At 35.6% G+C, this 23,464-nt stretch overlaps 1 protein-coding gene across 1 annotated transcript in view; it reads left to right on the top strand.

Annotated features, from left to right (window-relative positions):
- Positions 1 to 237: 237 nt before the first annotated feature.
- Positions 238 to 23,464, top strand: part of Kcnj3 (potassium inwardly rectifying channel subfamily J member 3) — a 139,361-nt gene continuing 116,134 nt past the window's right edge. The window contains exons 1-2 of the mRNA XM_051184675.1: positions 238 to 1,155; positions 10,758 to 10,974. Coding sequence (XP_051040632.1) covers positions 454 to 1,155; positions 10,758 to 10,974 — 919 coding nt within the window. The 5' untranslated portion in view covers positions 238 to 453. The remainder of the gene's footprint in view (positions 1,156 to 10,757; positions 10,975 to 23,464) is intronic.

Genomic DNA, 23,464 nt, shown 5'->3' with positions numbered 1-23,464 from the left:
TAGGGTGGGACTTGCTTGTCAAACTCATTAATTTTCAGCAGCCAATTCAGGGGTGCTGCAAGGTAGTCGGGGGTGGGGTGCTGTGGAAACATAAGAGGTGGCCCGGGATGCCGATGTTGGGGGTAGAGAAACGGAACCTCAATGAGCTTGGAGGCAAAATTACGCTTGGGGTCTTACACCTTGCATCCCTGCTGCCTTGAGTGTGGGAGAACACTTCAGTTTTAAAACCGCTCTTCGAAAGAAAGCGTCTGTCCCAGGGGAGGAAAGGCGTCTGAAGGGGCAGAGCCTGCTGCTACCTGCAGGGTGCTCCCCAACCCCCCACCCAGGCGCCCGCTTTCGTCCTCTCCCCTCCTGCTTTCGTCCCCTGCCCCCACCTCCTCATTGGTGCTGGTTTGCAGCGCTTGGCTCCTGCGCCTCTGCTTCGTGTTTGAATCTGGCTCGCCCCTCCATATTATGTCTGCACTCCGAAGGAAATTTGGGGACGATTATCAGGTAGTGACCACTTCGTCGAGCGGCTCGGGCTTGCAGCCCCAGGGGCCAGGGCAGGGTCCGCAGCAGCAGCTTGTACCCAAGAAGAAGCGGCAGAGGTTCGTGGACAAGAACGGCCGGTGCAATGTGCAGCACGGGAACCTGGGCAGCGAGACCAGTCGCTACCTCTCAGACCTCTTCACCACCCTGGTGGACCTCAAGTGGCGTTGGAACCTCTTCATTTTCATCCTCACCTACACCGTGGCCTGGCTCTTCATGGCGTCCATGTGGTGGGTGATCGCTTATACTCGGGGCGACCTAAACAAAGCCCATGTAGGCAACTACACTCCCTGTGTGGCCAATGTCTATAACTTCCCCTCCGCCTTCCTCTTCTTCATCGAGACCGAAGCCACCATCGGCTATGGCTACCGCTACATCACCGACAAGTGCCCCGAGGGCATCATCCTTTTCCTTTTCCAGTCCATCCTGGGATCCATCGTGGACGCTTTCCTCATAGGCTGCATGTTCATTAAGATGTCCCAGCCCAAGAAGCGCGCCGAGACCCTCATGTTTAGCGAGCATGCGGTGATCTCCATGAGGGACGGAAAACTCACTCTCATGTTCCGGGTGGGCAACCTGCGCAACAGCCACATGGTATCCGCTCAGATCCGCTGCAAGCTGCTCAAGGTAAGTGCAACCCCCCACCCCCATTCCCTAGAAAGGATGAGCTACTCAGAAATCCAAAGATTCAAACCCCTGGGCACCACTCTGCCCTCTTCTTGCGTTTTCCTTCTACCATAGGCAAACTTCTTTGGAGCAAGGAAACAGTTAAAGCATCTGGGGACTGCACAGAGGACTTAGTTGCCAGTTCTGCTTTTGACCCTACTTAGTTGCTACTGCTCCTCACCTCCAAGGCACCATGATGGTGAAAGAGAGTTGTGGGCTCCTGGAGCTTTGAGGGAGATAGAAGCCCTACTCTCATGCTGCTGCTTTGTCCTGAGATCTCTTTTGGTTTGCCATCAACTCATTACTCCCCTGAACTTGAGGCACCACAGCTTCTATTTTGAAGAATTAGGTGTTGAAGTTTCCTTTACTTCAGCTTGGGGATTTTTTTTTTTTTTTCAGTGCATCTCCTCCCAGTAATATCACCAGGTGGATTACTTTTTAGGACACAGTAATTTAACTGTGGTCTTCTTTTAAACAAACAAACAAACACACAGATCCAGACAGCTATTAGTAAAATAGAAGATCTGTTTCTTTAAAATTGTTATTTTTTACTAAATAGTTTCCTTGAAACATATTCTGTGAAAGTCTGAGTGCTTTTCCTGTAGAGTGTCTTGTTAATTTTTTTTTCTTAATTGCCTGTTTCTATGAAGCCGTTGTCAATTATAGATTTCACATGAAGCCTTTCAGCATCCTTTAAAGAAGGCTGCTTCCTAACACCCTGTTGGAAAGGCTTAAACGAGGTGCTCATAGAGTAGTTATTAAGGTCAGATCCTTGTAGCTCACAGAAGGCACCACCACAAAGGGTCCCTAATTATTTACCAATTAGAGTCTGGGGTGGAGGGGTTAAAGTCTAGCTCTCACAGTCTACAGGTGTCACCTTCCTTCCTTCCTGCCTTCCTTCCTGACTTCCTTCCAGAGTGGTTTTAAATGTTCATAATTTTAAAAAGATAACCTCAAATGAATAGTTCATTATTGAAAATGAGTGATCTGAAATTAAATAAAGAAGCATAGCCAGGTTCAATACTTACAGGTAAAAATATGACTGATATCTGAATGGAGGGAAATTTTGTCTTTGAAATTTCAGTTTACACCATTCAACTATGTATCATTTTATACAACTTCAACTTATTATGCAGTTCCAAGTGTTCTCCCATGTTTTAGAAAATGTTTTGCTCTTATGTCACTTTCATTATCACTTATAAGATCACATTCTAATTATTCTTGACCAAGTTGCCCTGTGCAGTGTTTGAATTAAAGCAGCTCACTTGCCTTGTCACTTCTCATCACATGAGTATTTTCTATGCCACATTAGCACATACATGACATTTTTGATAACAGAGTGTAAAATTTTCAGCCTGCTTCTGGTCTACATTTTCATAATGATAGCTATGGTTATGTAATTAATTGTAATTAACTACATTTTTAAAAAATACACTAACTATACAAGATTATTACATTTTAAGGCAACCTTTTTGTTTTATTGATATTTGTTTAAATTAAGTGGCTTGGAAGGTCAAAGTAAGTGGGTGAATTGCACACAGTGCTACTTGTGTGTGCTCTTTTCTGTGTATACAGTGAACCCTCCCACTCCTTGCTTAGCCAAGCCTAGTGGGCAAATAGGAGCACTTTGAAGGTTCAAGCTGCACTACAGCCACTGTCAAGGAATTTGTGAGTAGATATCACTTTGGAACTTCCATTAAGAATAGTTTATCCTCTTCACAAGAGTTGAAGTTATTGTCATTATCTAACTTCTCAAACCAAATAAAACTAGTATTTTTTATATTGCAACTCATTATAGGTGTTTTGAACATTACCAGAGCTTATTTTAACAAGTTAAAGATGCAATTAAAAGATTAGTGACACAGATGTGTACAATGAATTTGAGGTTCTTGGTCTCTACAGTGGTGTGTATACCCTTAATGATTTTTCTATATAATGTTATGTACCACATTTACCAGAAGAGTATCTTTAATTAAGAAATAAAATATAATGTTGGAGCAAGGTGCTATATTGATACAAGGTGATTAAAAAACCAGATCACATTAAAATAATAGAATAGTAGTAATAAAATAGAATAGTAATAAAAGTTATTAACATATGATATTAAATTCTATTGAAATAAAATTAAAGTGAAGTTAATGTATATCATTTGAAAATTGTTTGTTTTTTTGGTAGCCAGGCTAAATACAATGGATTCTAGTAGTTTTTTATCATTTTATTACTATATTGAAAAGAAGTAATGGTCTACTGAGAAATTAATAAAACTGAGCAAAATTTGAGGCGACATTTGCCTTAATGAGTGACACTTATTTTCTGTCAGAGACACTTGAAGTGACTTAAAGCAGTCAACTATGATATGGGAGAAAAAATATAGTTTTAATATTTGTTATCAATGTGTACAATCTGACTAAATATCAGTTCACATATTCATTCTTATTGTAACAGTTTTTAACACTTTGAATGCTATATTTATCTATCTTCAATACACTATATACAGAATTTTTGTGCCAATAAAAGCCAGTATATTATTGAACCATAGTAATTATAGTACACATATATATTCTTATAATTTAACTAACATTTTCCTACTCATATTTTATTTGGTGAATAAAAGATCAATTATTGGCATAAATGTAGCCTTAATGAGTCATTATAAAGTAGTTTCAATTTGGGGGAAGACACTAAAAGCAAGAACCCACCTTTTTACTATCAGATACTGTGAAGTTTTCCATGCATAATTCTTTGGAGTTCCCAATTATCTGATGTAAATGATTTTAAATTTTCTATCTAAATTCAATTTTGCTTTTAACTTACATGAAGTTATTTATATTTATATTTGTATTTATATTTATATTTATATTTAAACTCCACCACTCAACTTCCTGCTTGAAAACACTGACATTACTCTGACTAACCATGGTGAGGTCTCCTAACCTAATAACTAGAGAGGTCAATATTTTCTTATAAATTCAATAAAAAGTGACATGAAGTTATTTTAAATATCTACAATCTAATTATGAATACACCTCTATAAGCTATTTTAGGTAAATATTCTTAATATGCCCCCTTTTCATCATGAAATTAATATTTACTTAGTTTTAAATTTTGTTTTAATTACCTCTCTCTCAACCTAAGGAATAGAGATTAACTAATAATTTGCTTGATTAAGTTAATGTATTATCCTTGATAAATTCTAATAAAAGAACCTGGTCTGGGGAGTTGAAAGCTCTGTGGCCAAGATAGTAGAGCATATAACCTACTGTGGGTCTGTGAAGTAGAAAGATCATTTGCCTTTCCTGTCACTAGTCACTAATAATTGATTGCCTTTACTAGAGGAAGAATAAAATGATCTCTTATGAGCGGTTCAAGAATTCATAGATTATTGTTCAAACACTGTGCTTTACATCCAAATGTTTTTACAATATAAACAGAAAGGGCAACTATTATAGCCATACTTTAAAAGAGTTAAGCAGAGCTTTCTCATGGAAACATGTTCTTACTTCTTCATATTTCTCTTATTATCAACAGTCATTGTCTTCCTTTGGAGTCCCTACACAGCTTTTAACTTTCACTCATTAAAAGGTATTAGGGAACATTCCTTTTTTCCTCTATGTTCATGTACATTGTCTGAGTACACTGCTTCTTTTCTCCATTTATGTAGCTAATCAAAATTTGAGGTTTGGTTTCTATAATAGTAGTGTGATCATGTTCAGATGCAACAGAAAATAATATTGTAGTCTGCAAAAACATTAAGTTCTTTGCTCTCTTCTTAGTGCTGGGAACCAAAAGTCTCATGTAAGCCAGAAAGCCTTTGCCATGGAGACACAAACTTGACCAAATTTTTTATTATCTTTGTTATTATTACTTATTATTATTATTATTATTATTATTATTATTATTATTATATCACTATAGGGGTCTAACCCAAGACTATCCATACTGGGAAATTAGTCCACCACTGAGCTACACCCCCAGTCCTGTTCAAAGTATTTTATTAGTCAGCAACCACAATGATACATAGATTTTCTTGTAAGTGTATTGATTGGCTTTTATCTTGCACATAAATTCAATTTTGCTTTTTACTGTACATAACTTCATCTTCCCTGCATGACCACTTTTACAAATAGATCTTGGTTAAACTTTCCTTCATACCTCCACTTTCTTTTAAAAACATCAATCAACATAATTGGGTATATTTGAATATGATAAAATCTTTCTCCCAAAATACTTGAGAAGTCTAAGATAGAGTACCTCATAACTGCTGGGAGCTAGACTTGATGTTATTTATTTTAGATGAACTCATAACTCCCCCATATTTATTTTAACTTTGTTTCTTTTGACACATGAGTGATAATTTTCTAATAGGTATAGATCTTGGGTTATTTCTAAAATCTGTGGTTTTTATTCCTTTTTACTCTAGTAATAATATTTTTTTTTTTGGTTTTTATTTTAAATATTGTTTTTAAAGAGTACAGGGTTCCTTGTTCTGTTAAGGGCAAGTATTAAGACAAGTAAGGGATGTAAAATCCCACAAGTAAACAGCAGTAGGTAAGAACAAATGATAAAAGGAAACAGCAAAAGGCATTTCATGGATTGAAGGGTGTTGTTGAGTAGGAAAGTAATGTACAAACAGGGATACATATCCTGCCCATAGTTATTATAACGTGAACAAAAGGCCCCCATAGTGACACACAGCAGAGCTTTCATGTGAACAGTTCAAAAGGCTTACACAATCTATTACAGGATAAATTACATTTCATCTTAATAAGTACATTTCTTCCATAAAAATGGACATTTTATGGGTTAATTAGCTTTGCATTAAAAAGGAAACTTTATTTTAGACTTGGCATTGACTTTAATCATTCTACATGAGCTAAAATTTCAAGCTTTAATCATCCAAATAAACGTACAAAGCTCTATGGTGGTCCAGGGAAAATTTTAGGCCTACATGCTGCTCTAACTACTTTAAGTTTAGACCTGCATGTCATAGGTTTTGTCTTAATTGCTTTGAGTAGAGAGACAGTTTAATTTCTGGTCTTAGTGCTTAGACATATTTCCAACATTTAGCTTTAGGATATCACTCTGAGTGCATTCTTTGTATTTTTCTTCATGACTTTACCACATACTTGGTGTATATAAGGTCATAGATTGAAATTCCAGACATAGAGATGGGAAGTGGTAGGAAAGACTTTTTGATCCTCTCCATCTTGTCACTAACTGTACAGTACATTATCAGCTGATAATTGTAAGGAGTGGGACTTATGTTCAGACCACAGACCATGGCAGAGTTAGGTGGTTATTAGTTGGCATTTTAGTTATAATTCCTGTTCCTAACCTCAGGCTAGGACAGATTACAGCTACAGGTCAGCGATGGGAGAACAGGATGCTTCTAGGTAGCATCAATGAAGTGTGGCCCTTCAGAATGAATATAGACACTTAGCTACATAACGCCCAGAAAGATAACAACTGAGTACAGGTCTGTTTATGTATGCCAGGAGAGTGATGCAATGTGCATGTGTATGTACTTTCAACAGCCTTTTTGTTACACTGAAAGAACACTATTAGTTTAAAAGTACCTGGATGTGATGCTTCCTTCTGAACACATGTTACTTTTTTCTATTTTTCTATCTGCGTTAAATATGTACTTTATTATCTTCTATATATTTTGGAAACAGAGAGGAAACAAAGTCATTGGATAATAATAGATTCTTTGAAAGTAAATAAAAGTCACTTTACAGTACACAAAACCCTTAAAATATATTCAAAGACTTCTTTTCATTAAATGTTAATCCTATGTAATTGAATATATGTTACTTAGATGTTTTAATATGAACAATAACTTAGAAGTTCTTATCACAATTAAAATTATAAAATTGTTTCAAAAATCCTTTTTTATATAAACAATTGGTAAGCCTTAGAGACCTTCAATCTTTCCTTTAACTCTAAAAATAATTTTTGCTTTGTATTAGCAACTAGCTTGACTTTGAAATGATAGAGCAATATTTAGTGTTGTTCTATGATTCCACAAAATCAAAGGTCAGTTGTTGTAAGCCATTTTCAGATCAGAGTTTCATCAACTTACCTTGTAAGTTGTTAGCAATTATTCATTTTACATTGCTGTCTTTCCTCCTACCCTTATTTTCTCAGAAATTTTAGAGCTTTCATGAATTTTTATAATCAGTATTTTTACGTTAAATATTTTATTATATCCATCTAAGTTTTTAGCAACTTTTTGCATTTGAAGGCAATGTGGCTTATTGTCTAATCAAACCACTATTTCTATGCTCCCTTTGGAATAGGAAAACTGTAGAATTGCAGGATCAAATTACAATAGCCACAAACACTCTATTAATGGCATCCTCCTTGATTCTGAACTCTTACAATGACATAATTAAGAGAGATTAAATTCCTTTTACATAAAAAGATTCTTCCAATTATTTAATATCTCTACATTAAGCAAAGTAGTTATTAGCCACACAAGACAAAAATCTGGTGGGATATAAGTGGTACTCTTTAATCATGTAGTCACAATATAGAGTACGGCACACTTTTATTAAGCTATTTACAGAATTATCTTTTCCTCGTTACCTTTATTTCTAATATGCATGTAAATGTCATAGTTCTTTAAAGAGAAAGTCCAAACTTCTTCTTCCCCACTTAAATAACTTACTTTTATTTTTCCTTTGTTAAGTTTGCGCTGAAAAATCTTGAGACTTAACCAGAATCAGAAGCTCCTAGAGTATAATTGTCAGAAATCCAAATACAATGTGTCTGTTTTGAGAATGTATATAGAAGGCACCTACATTTTCTGCAGTCTTAAAATTGTTTGGCTATTAGTGATAACAGAACTTGACTCTAATTAGCAGTTTAGACTTCAGAGAGGTCCAATCTTCCAAACACCCTTTTCTCTGATAGCATGTCTTTCACTTTTGACCTGCATCAAAGTCTTTCATATGATGCCAAGTCAGAAAGAGAAACAACAATCAGAAAATGAATGAATTTCTAGTCTAAATGTCTGATGTCCTAACATAAATGACCAAGTCATGGGTGATAAATTTGGAAATATGTGTGAAGTATCTCAGGCACAATACATTGCATAGTGACAGTTAGAAAACAATTTTAATATTACTTATATTACAAGAAACAGGAAAAGCACCTTCCAAAGAAAAGAAGTTATTAATATTTTCTCCATAGTGTCACACAGAAGGGGGATTTGGATAGAACAGTTGTCAGGACACTTACTCTCCATTGCTTAGAGGTGGGTTAAAGATTATTAATTTGATTATAATGAAGAAGCATTTCAAAAATGAAGACATGTTGAGTCTGCATGGAATGGACCTATACATATTTAAATATAAATTGCCTGTATCTTAACAACACGCTTTACTGAAAAATGAAGTATCTCCAACTCAAGCCAGTTGATCTCCTGGTAGTCTGAGTGTGTTTAGGCCACTTCTTTTAGCTGTACAAAGGTTACAGCACATTATGTGTAAATCTTATTATAAAGCCACAGGTATGAATAACAAATATATCAAAAAACTAGGCAAATTTTAGTTTTGATATGCCATATGATATTAAAAAATTATCTTCTTAGGAGAACTATTACTAACCCCCACCCCATGAGAGTTTAAAGACATTGCTCACACTGTATAGTACAGAAACAAAGAAGTTAGGATAGCAAAAAAAGGACCCAAACTATAGTTATTAATTACAGATTTCAGAATATCACCTTGTGCTTATATAGCCCCTGTTGATTCTTAGCTGGAAGAAAATGAAATGGGCTTTGTCTTTGTCCTTGTTTTCTGTTTGTCAGTTATTATTTTCATACATGAATTAAGTATTACATCTGGCAGTTGGGAAGTTGTTACTCTCACTCTTATTTTACTAACTTGGCAATATGTTGAGATATAGGTGTCTGATAAAAGCTTCAAACAGGTACTTTTGGTGCTGACTTACAAATACCAATTGCTTTCCAATATTGATATCTAGAGCTGAGGTTTTGGTTTTTGGACAATGAGGGTTTCCCACAGATTAAAAGCAAAAATATGATGAGGAACCATTTCTATCCATCCTCCTTTTACCAAAAGTCTCCCTTCCTCCTTTTCTTCTACTTTTACATGCTACTTAAAGAATAGTGGTCTCTGTGTTTTCCCCTAATGTTCTCCCACACATGTAAAAATTTCCAGTATTAACAATTGTAATGGAACCTCTCAAATGAATCAGCTCATCTTTTGAAGTTCTGTTGGTGACCACAACCATGAAATACCACCACTGCTTCAAAACTATTAAGGTTTTTTTGTGTGTGTGTTTGTTTGTTTTCCAGGAAAAACAGACTGTTCAACAATTTTGAAAAATTTCTAGTATTATTTACCAAACATGAAATCTAATATTTTTTTAACAAATGAAAATAAGATTTCTGTCTTGGAATGAAGAGAGTGTCTTTGGGCAGACTCATGCTCTAGATTCTTTTATTAAATTAGCTGATGAAGGGTCTTAAAATATACTGGTCTTTTCCAAGTCCTAGTTGACCACTGGTTTAGAACTATTCCCACCATTTTTTTTCTGTATAAATCTACTACCCAGCTCTTATTTTGCCTCTGTTATTTATGTTAAATCAAAATATTTGCTTGTATAAATATTATGTGTAATAGATATGCTAAACCAAATGAAAATGAATGGAACATGAAGATTGATTAAGTCTGCTTTTATGATTTCCTGATATTGCCTTTATATTCATAGTCTTACAATGTAACTGGTTTGTTGAATTAAATTTTAGAGTGATTATATTGAATATAAAATAAAATGCCAGTATCCCATGACATTTTTAATGAACAATTTGTCAGAGACACCTATCATAAAATTCTATTTCGTTTAAAAATGTTCAATAGGGCATTTTTGGCTACATTTTAAAATTTGAAAGTAGAGGAATAGATAATTATAATACAGCTTATTATTATTATGAGAATAAAAATCATGAAGTAATAGCACCTGCCTTTTAAAACTATGGTACATATCACGATTCAGTATGATAGTGTCTTTTCTGTTTTATATCCATTTGTTGCTTTACTAAATTCCAGGAAAAAATAAACAATTATTCATTTTGCTTTTCAAGAAATCAACAAATCTGTTCGTAAATCATGGTCAGCATTTTTTCAGTTTCACAACCTCTAGTAGAACTGCAAATTTATTTGCTTTTTGAGGGAAGGCAACTCTGGCATGCCATTGGTTATCATGCATAGATTTCTTTCAAGCAGTGTGGACATACACACTCAGTTCCAGAGTTGTCTTCACAGCCATTGTTGTAACAACTATTTCTCCAAAGCTCAGGAGTTAGGGACTGGTAATTATAGCAAATTGTTTATTATAAATAATGCATGTATGTTCTGCATGGGCTATGTAGGATTTCAGCCAGTTTCATAAAATATGGTTGTGTAATGATTTGTTTGAATTACATTCTGATGATTGATAGTGCAGAATGTTGGTAATAATGTACATGATTGCTGGGCTATTGAAATTGTCAGTACAAGTGGTGATTTCTTCTCTTTTTCTGTGTGCTTGTCTAGTCTCGGCAGACACCTGAGGGTGAATTCCTTCCCCTTGACCAACTTGAACTGGATGTAGGTTTTAGTACAGGGGCAGATCAACTTTTTCTTGTGTCCCCTCTCACAATTTGCCACGTGATTGATGCCAAAAGCCCCTTTTATGACCTATCCCAGCGAAGCATGCAGACTGAACAATTTGAGGTTGTCGTCATCCTAGAAGGCATCGTGGAAACGACGGGTGAGTAAGAACATAGATATGTCATCAAAATTCTCATTTAGAATTCTTTACAATGTACCTGCAATAACTGGCCTAATGTAAGCAACACCCTGATAGCACAAAATAGATATGACTTTACAATTGAAGATGGTTGTTTTGACGGTTATATTCCTGGAATTAACCCAGAAATAGTGGTTAAAACTAACCTGAGATGATGTCTTGGAAATGAATGTGTTGCCCTATTTTAATAACAAACTAAGAATTCCTATAATATAATCATGATTTCTCTTTTGAAATTTAAGGCTAAGAAAACTTTATAGTAATCTGTGATCAGCATAAATTCAATATGTGTGTTCTTGAATTGTGGTAGTAAACTGGGGATCAAGGGGAGTTTCTTGATAAAGCTCTGACATCCACTATGTGGAGCATCAGGGGAACGTTTCTCACATGTTTGTGTGTGCACATAGAAGCAGTTATTTTTCCAGTGTAGAGCAGTAATTTTCACATCTAAACATTGACTATAGCTTTCTTCTTAAAAGAGAACTTTTGTTTTTCATGCTTACGATTGAATAGTCCTTAAGCATCCAATGCCATTGGAATGCTCAAAAATAAATTGCTACTCTCTGAGGAGAGTTAGGCAGGCAAAGAAAAGAACCAGTAAATGTAAGTGTATTATTTGGGTCATAAGCATTGCCAGTTAAGTTTAGAGACTGCTAAGTGCTTGAGACTAATGTTACATGACTATCTACACACTTATTTGTGTACATAAGCAAATATACGTGTATGCAACTTAACCTTTGCATTTTCTTCAGGTGGTAAGCAAGAAATATTTCAGTTTTTCTCTTTTATTTTTATTGTTTGGGACAAATACCATACAAAACAGTAACTGTTAAAGTATGGCGATACCGGAATTAACAGTGCCAAGAATATAAATTCAAGTTTCATACTAGGTGTCTTTGATTTTGATAGCACCACTTGTCCAACAAGTAGGCAGGTGTGTGGCATAGTGACTGTCCCTAAACTGAGCTATTCTTACTACAGTGAGGGTAATATCATGAGAAACTCACAACTGCCCTTTAACTTTGCCTTTGTTATTGATGCTTAGTTTAAGATTAAGAGTTAAAGAAGTGACAAATAATTTAAGTCAAGTAGGTCAGAAATTTGACTTCTGTGTGTTTGATGATTTATATTTCCCTACTGTTTTTACTTTAGAATTAAATAGTGGTAGTGTTCTTATGAAATAAGTTACTAAATAAGGAACCAATTTAAAGTTACTTTACATGTCAATTTTTGTGTATCATTTATCACAATAAAATTTAATAGTAGAGCTTAAAGACAAATATCATATTTTGCCTATTACTTATGTACTTCTTAAATGATTATTGTCATAGTCATTGAGATAAGTGAATTTTTACTTTTAATGGAAGTCTTAAAAATCCATTACCTATGTAACTGTGTACTCATTCATCCATCTGATTTCCCACCCTAACCACTGCAATTTTAAAGCATGAGAACATTTCCGTACAAAGTCATGTTAAATATGAAATACTTCCTTAGTTTTCATGTGTGTGTTTGGGATTTATTTGAGTTTTAATCATGTATAGATGTGTGTGTGTGTGTGTGTGTGTGTGTGTGTGTGTGTGTGTGTGTGTGTGTGTGTGCCCTCAGACACCTCAAACTATGGTGTCGGATCTTTTGGTGCTGTAATTAGTAGGCAGTTGTGAGACACATAGTATGGTATTGGGACTGGAGTTAAGGTCCTGTGTAAGATCAGTAAATTCTTTTAAGTATAGAGTCATCTCTCCATTCCTTTATTTTGTATTTTTTGACCGTATTATATTTGAAGAATCTAGACCAGGTTATCTATATATTAGTTCTAATTGTGCCTGATCTTCATATAATCATTAGTATTTTTTTGAGGTGTGTAGGTAAAAAGATGTTTTTTTGTTACTGTTTTCATATCATTATCTTAAGGATGAATGCTGAAACATGTTACTTTTTAATTTTAACTGTATTTCAGAGAATCATGATTAGTAAATGGAGCTGTATAAGGTCAGATGGAATTCTGTAGCATCAATTATTCATTACTATCATTGATTTTATTTTGATGACATTCTTCACTCTTCCATTTTTATTTTGTCTGTTTTACTGTAAGTCAAATGGCAGAAAATACTTTGCACAGGTAATGTGAACATGAGTGTAGACTGAATTACTTACAAAGTAAGTACATACATTCTTCTTCCTTTAAAAATCTTAGTTAAGCAAAATACAAAGTGAAACTACTGCTTGTAACACATACTTTATGGGAAACTCATATATTCACCTGATATTTTTATATATACCTGACACAGCTAATAGAATCTTACACTTTTCAAATTTTGTAAAACCCGCTTTTAGCTCCCATGTTCTAGCTTGATTGAAATAACACCATTTTTGTTTCACTTGACAATTCAGTATTTTTTTTTGAAATATGCTCATATTTCCTCTTGAATGGTTGTTGCCCCATATGCCACCATCTAGAAAACAAAACAAAAAATTCTTCCTCATGTCTTATTTAGGGCAACAAGGCAGATAGGGTCAGAGAGATTTATGAGGCAAGAACATGATTTTTTCCTCCAGTGTTTGGGTACAGAGCCTTGGGATTAAACTTGTGCTTGGTGTAATTTCCCATCATAGTTGATATTAAAGAATCAACATTAATGTCATTCATTACCTTGTCATGTAAGCAATGTATGTTATGTGCTTGCAGGAATCTGAAAGACTAAAGGTAAAATGGTGACTTAGACAGGATCCTTTTCTTTCTGGAGTTTTTATTGTAAGTGACAGAAACATATTATAAATCATAAATAAGATAAATGTTATTATTGTCAAGAATTAAATAAAATCAAACTAAAACCAAACCCCTTTCCCCCCATGCAGAGTTATCTGGTAGTGGGGGATGTTGGTGGCTGAAGACTACTTTAGGTTGAAGCTCAGAAAATCTTCTAAGGGAAGGGACACTTAAGCCAAATCTCAGCTTGTTCATCTAAGGGCAGAATATGATTGATCCCCAGGAAGAGCTGGTTCCAATACCTGAATGTGGAATGAACTGGATTTGTTTTGGTAACCAAGAGAAGGCTTGTGGTTGGGTGGTTGGAGTAAGAGCTAACAATGTGGAATGTAAAGTGAGAAGTTAAAGAGGAGGGCTAGCCTTCACTTCAAAAGGTATTGCTTCACTGAATGCAAGCATTCAGGATTACTTAGAAAAATGAGTAATCATTTGGTCAACTCAGCTTGTACATAACAAAAATCCAGTTTCCCCTCTGACGTGTAGTTTATTTAAAAGTTAGTAACTAATGTCTTGGAAATGTGTCCCATTCTGGACAGTTCCTTCCTGCCTGACACTCATCCTTGCCTTCTGTCCCCTGTGCACTCACACTCATAGCTTGTCTCTTCAATAAAATCCTTTACTAAGAATTTTAAATTTCATGTTGTTTGTTTGTTACTGATGCCATTGTCTGAGCAGCAATGCAGAAGTCCAGGAGGCAAGAAACAGGCCTCCTAATTTACAGGAAGGGTTAGATAGCAGCCTAGGACTTCTAAATTAACCTTTTCCATTCAAGAAGTTACTCTGCTTAACTGAAGTGAGGCAGGCTCCTGTGCATGCCACAGTCTGCCTGGGTTTCAACAATAGCTCTTGTCCCCTTGCTCACACAGTAAGTTCCTGTGTAGAATATACCTCTAACTTCTGTTTTCTTCATCACATCTCCCAGGAGAGTGAGCACTGCTGGATGCAAACAAAGCACTGCAGATTTGGCTCATTAGAACTGGATGCTTTCAGGCTTCAATCTGGTTTCTGCTGCTATTTGGCAGTCTTTTTTAATTGTCTTTGCTGTACTTTCAGGCTCAGTCCCCATGGGATCTATTTTAGACCTTTCCTCTGTCTCCATGCCCCCAGTCCCAGCTGTCCCATCCCTTTCTTGGCATGTCATCTCTCCAGTTATTCTATTAAAAACTATATGACACTTCAGTTTTTGTACATTTCTTTGCTTTCACTCCTTTCTCATAGTTATGTTCTGTTCTTTCCTGGTATTTGTTACAAAGGCTTGTCCTTTCCCTTTTTCTTTCTTTCTATTCTTTTTTTTTTTTTTTTTGAGACATATTCATATTCTCAAACCAGGATGGCCTGGCATAGTGATAGTCTTGCTTCAGCCACCCAAATGCTGCCCTTACTTGTGTGAGATAACACATCTGGCTTAGTTATGTTCCTTAAGCATTGTTACCTTCCACCAATGTATCATATTTAGTACCTACCACCGATGTATTACACACACAATCATCAAGGCTGAACAAAGCATCCCTCCATAAGGGATAGGTTTCAAAGAGTCTGCTCCCACTGCTGGGGGCCCCAACTGCCAGCCAGATAGTTTGTTTGCTTTGTTTTTTTTTTTTTTTTCAATTCAGTTATCACTCTCATTACTCTACTATTCTCCTATTCATGTCTAGCTAGGAAATCTTCATTCAGTCATGATATTTGTATATTCTATTAATACCATATCATTTTCTACTTAGATGCTGCCATTTCAATTCCGAATTTCCTTTTCCAAGTATCATGTCATCTTCTTATCTTCCAATTATAATGTATTTCATATTGGATCATTTATCTGTTTTACTAACATTTTTATGACAGACCATCCCTTTCTTTTTCATATCCAGATAGTTTATTCATCACACTAATAAATCTGGAGAACTTATTATTCTGGACCATAGAAAATGTAAATTATAAAAGCAAAACTCCTGCTTTTCTGGCTTCTGTGAGGAATGCAAGAAACAGGAGGTAATGACTCATATCAGCAAATGAAAAGTTCTTTAACAACCAGTAATGGTGGACAGGAGGGACTGGGAATGCAGAGCCAGAAGGCCACAGTGAAAAGTGGACAGCTGAACTTTGAGCAAAAGAAATATCTTTGATAAGGTGACTGTAGGTAGAGGGGCCAGCAGATGGGGATGTTCCCAAGCAGATGCTAATGATCTTAGTAATGTCTGTTTTGTTTTTGTGTGGTTACCTTCTTCCTCCTGTTAAGGCATGCACCAGGCTGGTACTTTGAAATCACAGTTGCTCAGATGAGGTTTCAGCTCCTGTAGAAGCTCTACTCTCTAGCAGATGGTATATGACAGTCTAGTACATGTGCTTAAGACCTACTTTCATTTTTTTGTCTCTGTTCAAAAATCCAAACAACGATATGAAAATGCACATATTATTGCTATTTTTTTGAGAAAACTAGATTGTATCTCTTCTACTAAAGTTCCTGTACTAACACTCACTTTTGCCTCTCATGTTTGTGACCTTTCGAATTTTCATTGCCTAGAATGACATTTCTATCTTTCCCAAGTCTGCAAAAGCTGCAGAGGCTCTGAGTTTTGTGTGCTCACTTAGACCATAGTTTCCTTTACTAGGTCTTAAGCCTTATTAACAGTACAAGGGTTATTACTTAAATACTCCTTTCAGAAGATGTAAAAAGTACAAATATGCAAATTAGAAACTTTTTCTTAATTTCATTTGTTGTGCTATTAACATCTTGATTTATTAACTGTTCAAGATCTGTATTTGATATAGTACTGTGCTCAGTTTGCATTTCTTAACTTTTGTTATTATATTATCTATTTTTGCTGCCTTTATATCAAGGCGTAATGCTACATCATATATTTGAATAGCTTCATTATATGCTAACACATGCCTATTTTAACTATTTACAGCTAAGCTTCTAATCTAGAGTCTTTAAATATTTTCTTTTTAACAAGGAAAACATTATAGATAGCTTCAATTTATTTGCTCCCAACTAGCTATTTTAGGTAAACTACTAGAGATGGAATTATTGTTTATGCTGGTTGGGTTTTATTTATTTGAAATGAACTAAGATCATATGAGAAAGGGGAACCTTAAACTAAAGAATTATCTCCCTCAGATTGGCCTGTAGGCATTTGTGTGAATCATTTTCTTCCCCTCTAATTTAGTAAGGAAAAGCAAGGTAGGATACTGCTTCATATAAATTTGTTCACCTCAATTTTATTTTTAATTAAATTAGTTATTATTCTATAGTGTTGGTGATTTAACTCAACTTCTTGCTGGAAGTAAAGAAGCGCTGAATCATGTCACCACATTCCGAACCCAACTATTTTTAATTACTGATAGTTGTGAGCAGTCATAAGGAATTTAACCTGGGCCCTTTGCAAGAATAACAAGTACTCTTAACTACTGAGACAACTCTACAGCTGCCTGCTCTTTTTAAATATGTGAAGAGTCTCAGGAATGCTATCTGAAATGCCACTGTCAGTAAACAACTGTAAATTAAGGTGCTCATTTCTTCTTATAGCTACCTAAAGTAAGCATGTTTAAAAATGTTCCTCATTTCTAATTAGTGATGAGGATTAGTGATGAGGAGGAAAGCATTATGTCTTTGTTATTACTGGCTGTCTTTTGTCTTCCAAATTTTTTGCTAATATGTCCTCTTTTTATGAATAAGCTACCTGTATAATTGCTAAGGTGATGTACCTGATAGGTCTTACTTTTTGATATAAACATTTTTGTTATGCAAATCCAAATAAGTATATTGTATTTATTTCTAAGTACTTTGTTACAGACAAGGCAGAAGATCATCAGAATGGGACTTTATCCTTCTAGCTAGACAGCAAGCATGAATACCTAGGGTTCATTTTGCTAAGGGCATCACAGACAATTTGGAACGCAAATGGAAGTGTAGAGTGACTGATCAAAGACAAGCATAGACTGAATCCTGGATAATTTTCTAAATGTAAAGTACAGACAAGACTGAAATATATTAAGTAAGAATGTGCCATGATGATACTTCATGGTAGAAAGTTCCCTCTGGCAGCAGGTGGAAGATTGATTCAGTGGATCTGAGACTGACTACAGACTAGTCATTAGGTTGTTACAAGTGCCCAGAGCAGGGGTAATTGAGTTCTGTTTGAAATTTTGTGGCTAATGCAACTGCGTGGATATTGGAAGTAATGAAAAAAGCCTCAGGTTTTTAAAGCCCTTGTGATTAAACAGGGATGGTGGGGAAAAGGCCCGAGGATCTTTCCCACTGAACTTGTACTAATTACTGAGAAGTCTAGACATCTGGGGCAGAGGGGCAGTGGAGTGGGAGGCTGGATTAGTAAATAAAACAGCACTAATCAGCTATTGACTCTTTCTTACCCATGAAAAATCACTAAAATAGAAGAATTCAAAGAGTAACATCTCACCCTCTTAGTAATTGAGATGTGCCATCATTTTCTTCTCTTGAAGATTTATAGTATTTAGGTTTATTATCTGTAATCAGTCATTGGGCCTTTTGTGATCTATTGTGAAACAGCAATCAGCAAACTGCCTTGTTGTACCTAAAAAGAGGCTACTCAAACATTCCTACTGGAACATGTATTCATCTTTCCTTACTGTACCCTTTCTGAATTACTAGTTTTTGAGTGAGTCAATATATAATTTGGATCTAAGAGTTGTTACCTGCCCTTGTCAATGACATGTAATCTGTATTGATGGGAGGTCCCTAGCTAGCATCTTCACATTAGCTTCCATTACCATTCATTTAGTAAATTCCATGATTATATGGTAGTTTGTAACCTTGATTTACCGAGTCAACAAAAATCTCAGAGGCTTGGATTCCTGTTTAAATTAAAGCAACATTTTTATAAACTGTTTCTTAACAAAATTAAATCTTATTGTTTCCTTTTGATAGATAGGTCATAGAAAATTTCAAGCTAGAAAAAATAATATTTAAGTATTGAATCACGTGGGAAGATGATAGACTAAAGCTGCATACTACTAAAAGGCTTTGTGGAATAGAGGAACTTCAGTGATGAAACTAAAAAAGTCCTGAGCAAACAGGAGCACAGATTATTAGCACAGCCTTATGAAATACTAGCTTCAATTCTGATGAATTTTGGTTCATTGGTAATGGAATAGACTTTTTAGCGCTCATGTTTTTTATCTTCCACCATTTCACTTAGTCTACATTTATCAACATTATTCTCTCAAGAAACAGAACAATCACTATTAGTTTGTTCATTGTTTTTAATTGTTCATTAGAATTTGTTTGATGCTATCTTTGGAAGGGGGTTTCTCAGTGGGGATTCCTGGGCATGCAATTGGGATTTAGTTCTGCCATTATTACAATTTTGTCTCAGAATGTAGGAGCAAAAGAAGTTAGAAACCTTCTTGGATAACACAAGTAATTGTTAAATACAAGCACCAAGAAATAATATTAAGAAAGATAATTTTCTCCTTTTATTAAACAAGGATTCCTTTCTCATACTATATAATTTGAATAGAGTTTCCCTTCCCTCTATTTTTCTCAGTCTCTACCCATCTTCTCTCCGATCTAAATCTAATACCTTTGTGTCTCTTATTAGAAAAGAATATTCTTTTAAGATATAACAATAAAACATAACAAAATAAGATAGAACAAAAACATCATATTAAAGTTGGGCAAGACAAACCAACAGAAATATAAAAGAACCCCAAGAGAAGGTACAAGATTCAGAGACCCCCTCATTCACACATCACACATTCACGATGCCCATAAAAGTTCTAAACTGAAAACTATAGTATATATGGAGAAGACCTGGTATAGACCTGTGTAGGCCTGTGATTACTACTTCAGTCTCTCTGAGTTCATATGAGAGGCTATTTCTCCTGGTTCTCTCCAACACCTGTTTTCCTGACTTCTTCTGCCTTCTCTAAAAGAGGAAGGATTTTGACATTCATTTAGAGCTATGTGTTTGAAGGCTTTTCTCTCTTTTTAATGTCTGGCTGTGGATCTCTGTGTTTGTTACCATCTATTGCAGGAGGAAGCTGCTCAGATGACGGCTGAGCAGGGACCTGATTTATGAATATAGTAGAATATCATTAGCAGTAATGATTTTATTGTGACTTTTTTCTTAGACTTGCTGTATTTGATTTTACTCCTGGTCTCTGGGTTATATAGTCTCTGATTATTGGTCACCCAAGCAGTGTCAAGTAAGGGTGCCATCTTATGGAGTAAGCTTTAAACCAAGTCAAACATCACTAGTTATTTCCACAAGGTTTGTGCCACTATTGTCCTAAAATATTTTGCAGACAGGGTAGATTGTATATAAAAGGTTTTGTGTTTGGGTTTGTGTTTACATTTTTCTTTTGGTAGCCTGAAGAGTAATTTTTCATGTCAAAGACACTAGAACATGGGGGTGAAGTTTCTATACAGGAGCAGTCAACCAAATGTCCTATTGATTTAAGTATTTACTGAACTTACTACTCAGCTTCAATATACCTTTACATTTCAAACATCTTTTCACTTATTTTTGTGCATGTTTTGGTGTATGCCACACTTGTTGGTCAGAGGACTACTTTTACATCAGGTAGGATGACATGAAGCATCTTTGCCCACTGAGATAGCCTGATGCTCATCAACTGCAATATACCTTGAAAATATCACATTTATTAATATTTATATTTAACTTTTATTGTGATTATTTGAGTGTTGGAGGAGGGAATAATTCATGGCAGGCACATGAAGGTCAAAGGACCCTACTGTGGACCCCCATCTCTCTTTTTACCTTTCTTTAGGTTCTGGTGGTTGAGCTTAGATATCCAGGCTGATATGGAAGTAGCTTTACATACTGAGACCTTTCACAGGCTCTCAACTGGAATACTGCTTGAGCAAACTTTCCACATTCACACATGTTAAAACTGAAAGAGAACACAGCTCTTTAAACTTGTGCAATCTTCAGAGTTGCAGTTTGTGTTGACTCAGGCTGTGCTGATCAATGTAGCCAAATGCAAATTAATGTGGGGAGGGAACAGGAAAATAAGGGGTATGAATTAAAATGTGTTGTTGTTCATGATCCTAACTATGAACAAGATGTGATATCTATTGTGGAACATTGTGTAAAGATGTGACATAAATTCCAAACAAAGATGCTGATGCCACTCATGGATGAAGACTTGCTGCACACTCATTAGATGCAGAACACAGTGTGCAGTTATTTACTGATGCACAAGAGGGAAAGCATTATGCTTACAACAAAGTTCAGAAAGACAACTTTCATTTCACAAAAAGACAAACATTGGCAATTAGTCAATCCCAAACCATTTTGAACCTTTCTTTTCTGAGGACAAATTTGAGAGATAGCATCAATTAAATAGAAAGAGCCTTTTAATAGACAATAGTAGCAAATAGATTAGATTTTACATTCAGATAGAGTGAATGTAACTTGACAAATTAGAATTCTAAGCCCAATTTGACATTGCCTCATTGTGATTAGTTTTTCCTATGTTATTTCCATGCCTTAGACTGTGTCATACTCAGAACATGGCAGGGACTTTGGCATTGGCATTCAAATGGAAAACAGTGCTACTGCCCAACATAAACACAGAAGCAGATAAAGTAACATGGGATTCCTTTAAAATTGTGGTATCTTAATATTTTTTTAATGTTAGCCGGAAAATGGCATCAAAATACGAAAATGGTGCCATTATGGACTAGAGTGCTGAGAAAAGGGTAGATTTATATTTGATTATATATTTTTCAATGGAAAATTTACCCCTGATTTTTTAGTTACACATAGGTTGCGTTTGCTTAGTTTCTTTTACAAAACTTTCCCCATCAACCTAAGACTAGCTTGATCCATGGCTGCTGCCAACCTCAGGGCAGAACTATGTCTAGACTGTTACCTAGTGATGATTAGATCTTATAGTTTTTAAAAGAAAGAAATCCTTTATCTCCCTCACATTACTGTCAAATAATTTTCCATATATGTCTAAGCTAATTTTTAATATAATTTAATCTCTTCATTTTGTTATATCTAATTTTATTTTTTTGGCTAAGTTGGAAACTGTTCTGTTTTCAGAGCCATCATTAGTCATGTGTAGTGCCAGGTATCTTTGGCTATGTATTACCATTACATGAAGGTATTATTGACTCATTGGAAAGCAAGCTGCCCCCAAACAAATAAGTTTGAGAGAATAAGTGTGGGAGGGGCAGACACATCATGTTCTGTGGATAAAAGAAAGCTGGGGTCTTACAGACAATACATATCTGTCCATTTGTGGATGTCCTCACAGCACTAACTTTTTTTTGAAAAAAAAAAAGAGAATATTTATTGATAAGAAATGCATTATATTATCTAAGAAATGAGGCCGGATTTCTTTTCACTGTAGACAGAAACATGAATAGAACAGTGAATATAGGTAAGAGATATGCATAGTCTTTCTCAAAATATACAACACTTCAACTAAGATCAAACTTCTCATTGGGAAAATCAATGTGTGTTCGCTTATGTGAAATGCATTGTCTTTTCTACTAAAGAGTTCCCTTTTTTTCTTTTCCTTCCTTCCTTTCTTTCTTTAAGGTCAGGAGGGCAGATCAGTCAATTCTGAAATGTCATGAGTTTATTTTTTACCATTCTTATATACCTTATCCAAAAAGGGGAACATAGTATCATGTATACAGAACAAATAGACTTTTCTCCCTCACTTATCCTAAGGCTTCAGTAACCATATCTTAGCTCTAACTTCTTGTTCCATAGCCTTGAGGTCAAGAGTAGCCACACCTCAGATTCAGGTCTGTTGTTATTTAGACTAAGATAGCTAAACAACCTACTGTAGCCACACCTTTGACCTTTAGGTTTTATGACTTGCTGAGGACAGCTTTGAGCTCTCTATTCTTGTGTCAAGATGGAGTGCAGCCATCTTTATGGGCACCCACAAATTCCCCCTTCTTAACATAATTTAAAAAATACCTGTGCTTCTGCTGCAGGACAGATGGCTGTGTCTGTCTTAGGTAGTCTTCTTCCACCTTCCAGTTTTACACATCATGGGAAGCACACATTCCGTCACACAGCACTAACTTTTATACTGTTTCTGCACCTAATGTTTCATTATCATGGATCCTGAATGGCTCAAGTTAGGTCCTCTGCATATATATTATCATTCTGTAGCTTGGTTTTTTGGGGGGGACTTCTAACATTAAAAGGGAGGGTTCTCTCTCTCTCTCTCTCTCTCTCTCTCTCTCTCTCTCTCTCTCTCTCTCTGTGTGTGTGTAGGCTTTTAAGACCTTTTTCCTCCCACTGCGTCACCACATCCAACCTTAACATGAAGGTTTGTGTTTAGCCTTTTTTTAATTGGTTATGCCATGTTTGGTTGATATCCCTGGGATGCCTGCTGTTTTCTGAAGGAAAACAGAGGAGGATTGAATCTAGCATAGAGGGGTAGGGGTAAGGGGAGGGGAAGGGGAGGGACTGGAAGGGGTAGAGGGATGGAAACTGCAGTCAGGATGCAATGAACCAGAGAATTAAGAGAGAGAGAGAGAGAGAGAGAGAGAGAGAGAGAGAGAGAAGAGAGTTTCCTTTCTGACTTATAGTCCTGCCTGATTTAGCAGTTACCCTAGAAATGACTTCAATCTTTCTGAATTTGGAAACACTACTTTGAGAACTGATGAGGAAACTGACATAGTCTCTCTCTCTCTCTCTCTCTGTCTCT

Source organism: Phodopus roborovskii, unplaced genomic scaffold (assembly GCF_943737965.1).
Source record: "Phodopus roborovskii unplaced genomic scaffold, PHOROB, whole genome shotgun sequence".
In the NCBI taxonomy this organism is placed as follows: domain Eukaryota; kingdom Metazoa; phylum Chordata; class Mammalia; order Rodentia; family Cricetidae; genus Phodopus; species Phodopus roborovskii.
Note: the sequence above shows the minus strand (reverse complement) of the source record. Positions and strands in the feature narration are given on the sequence as shown.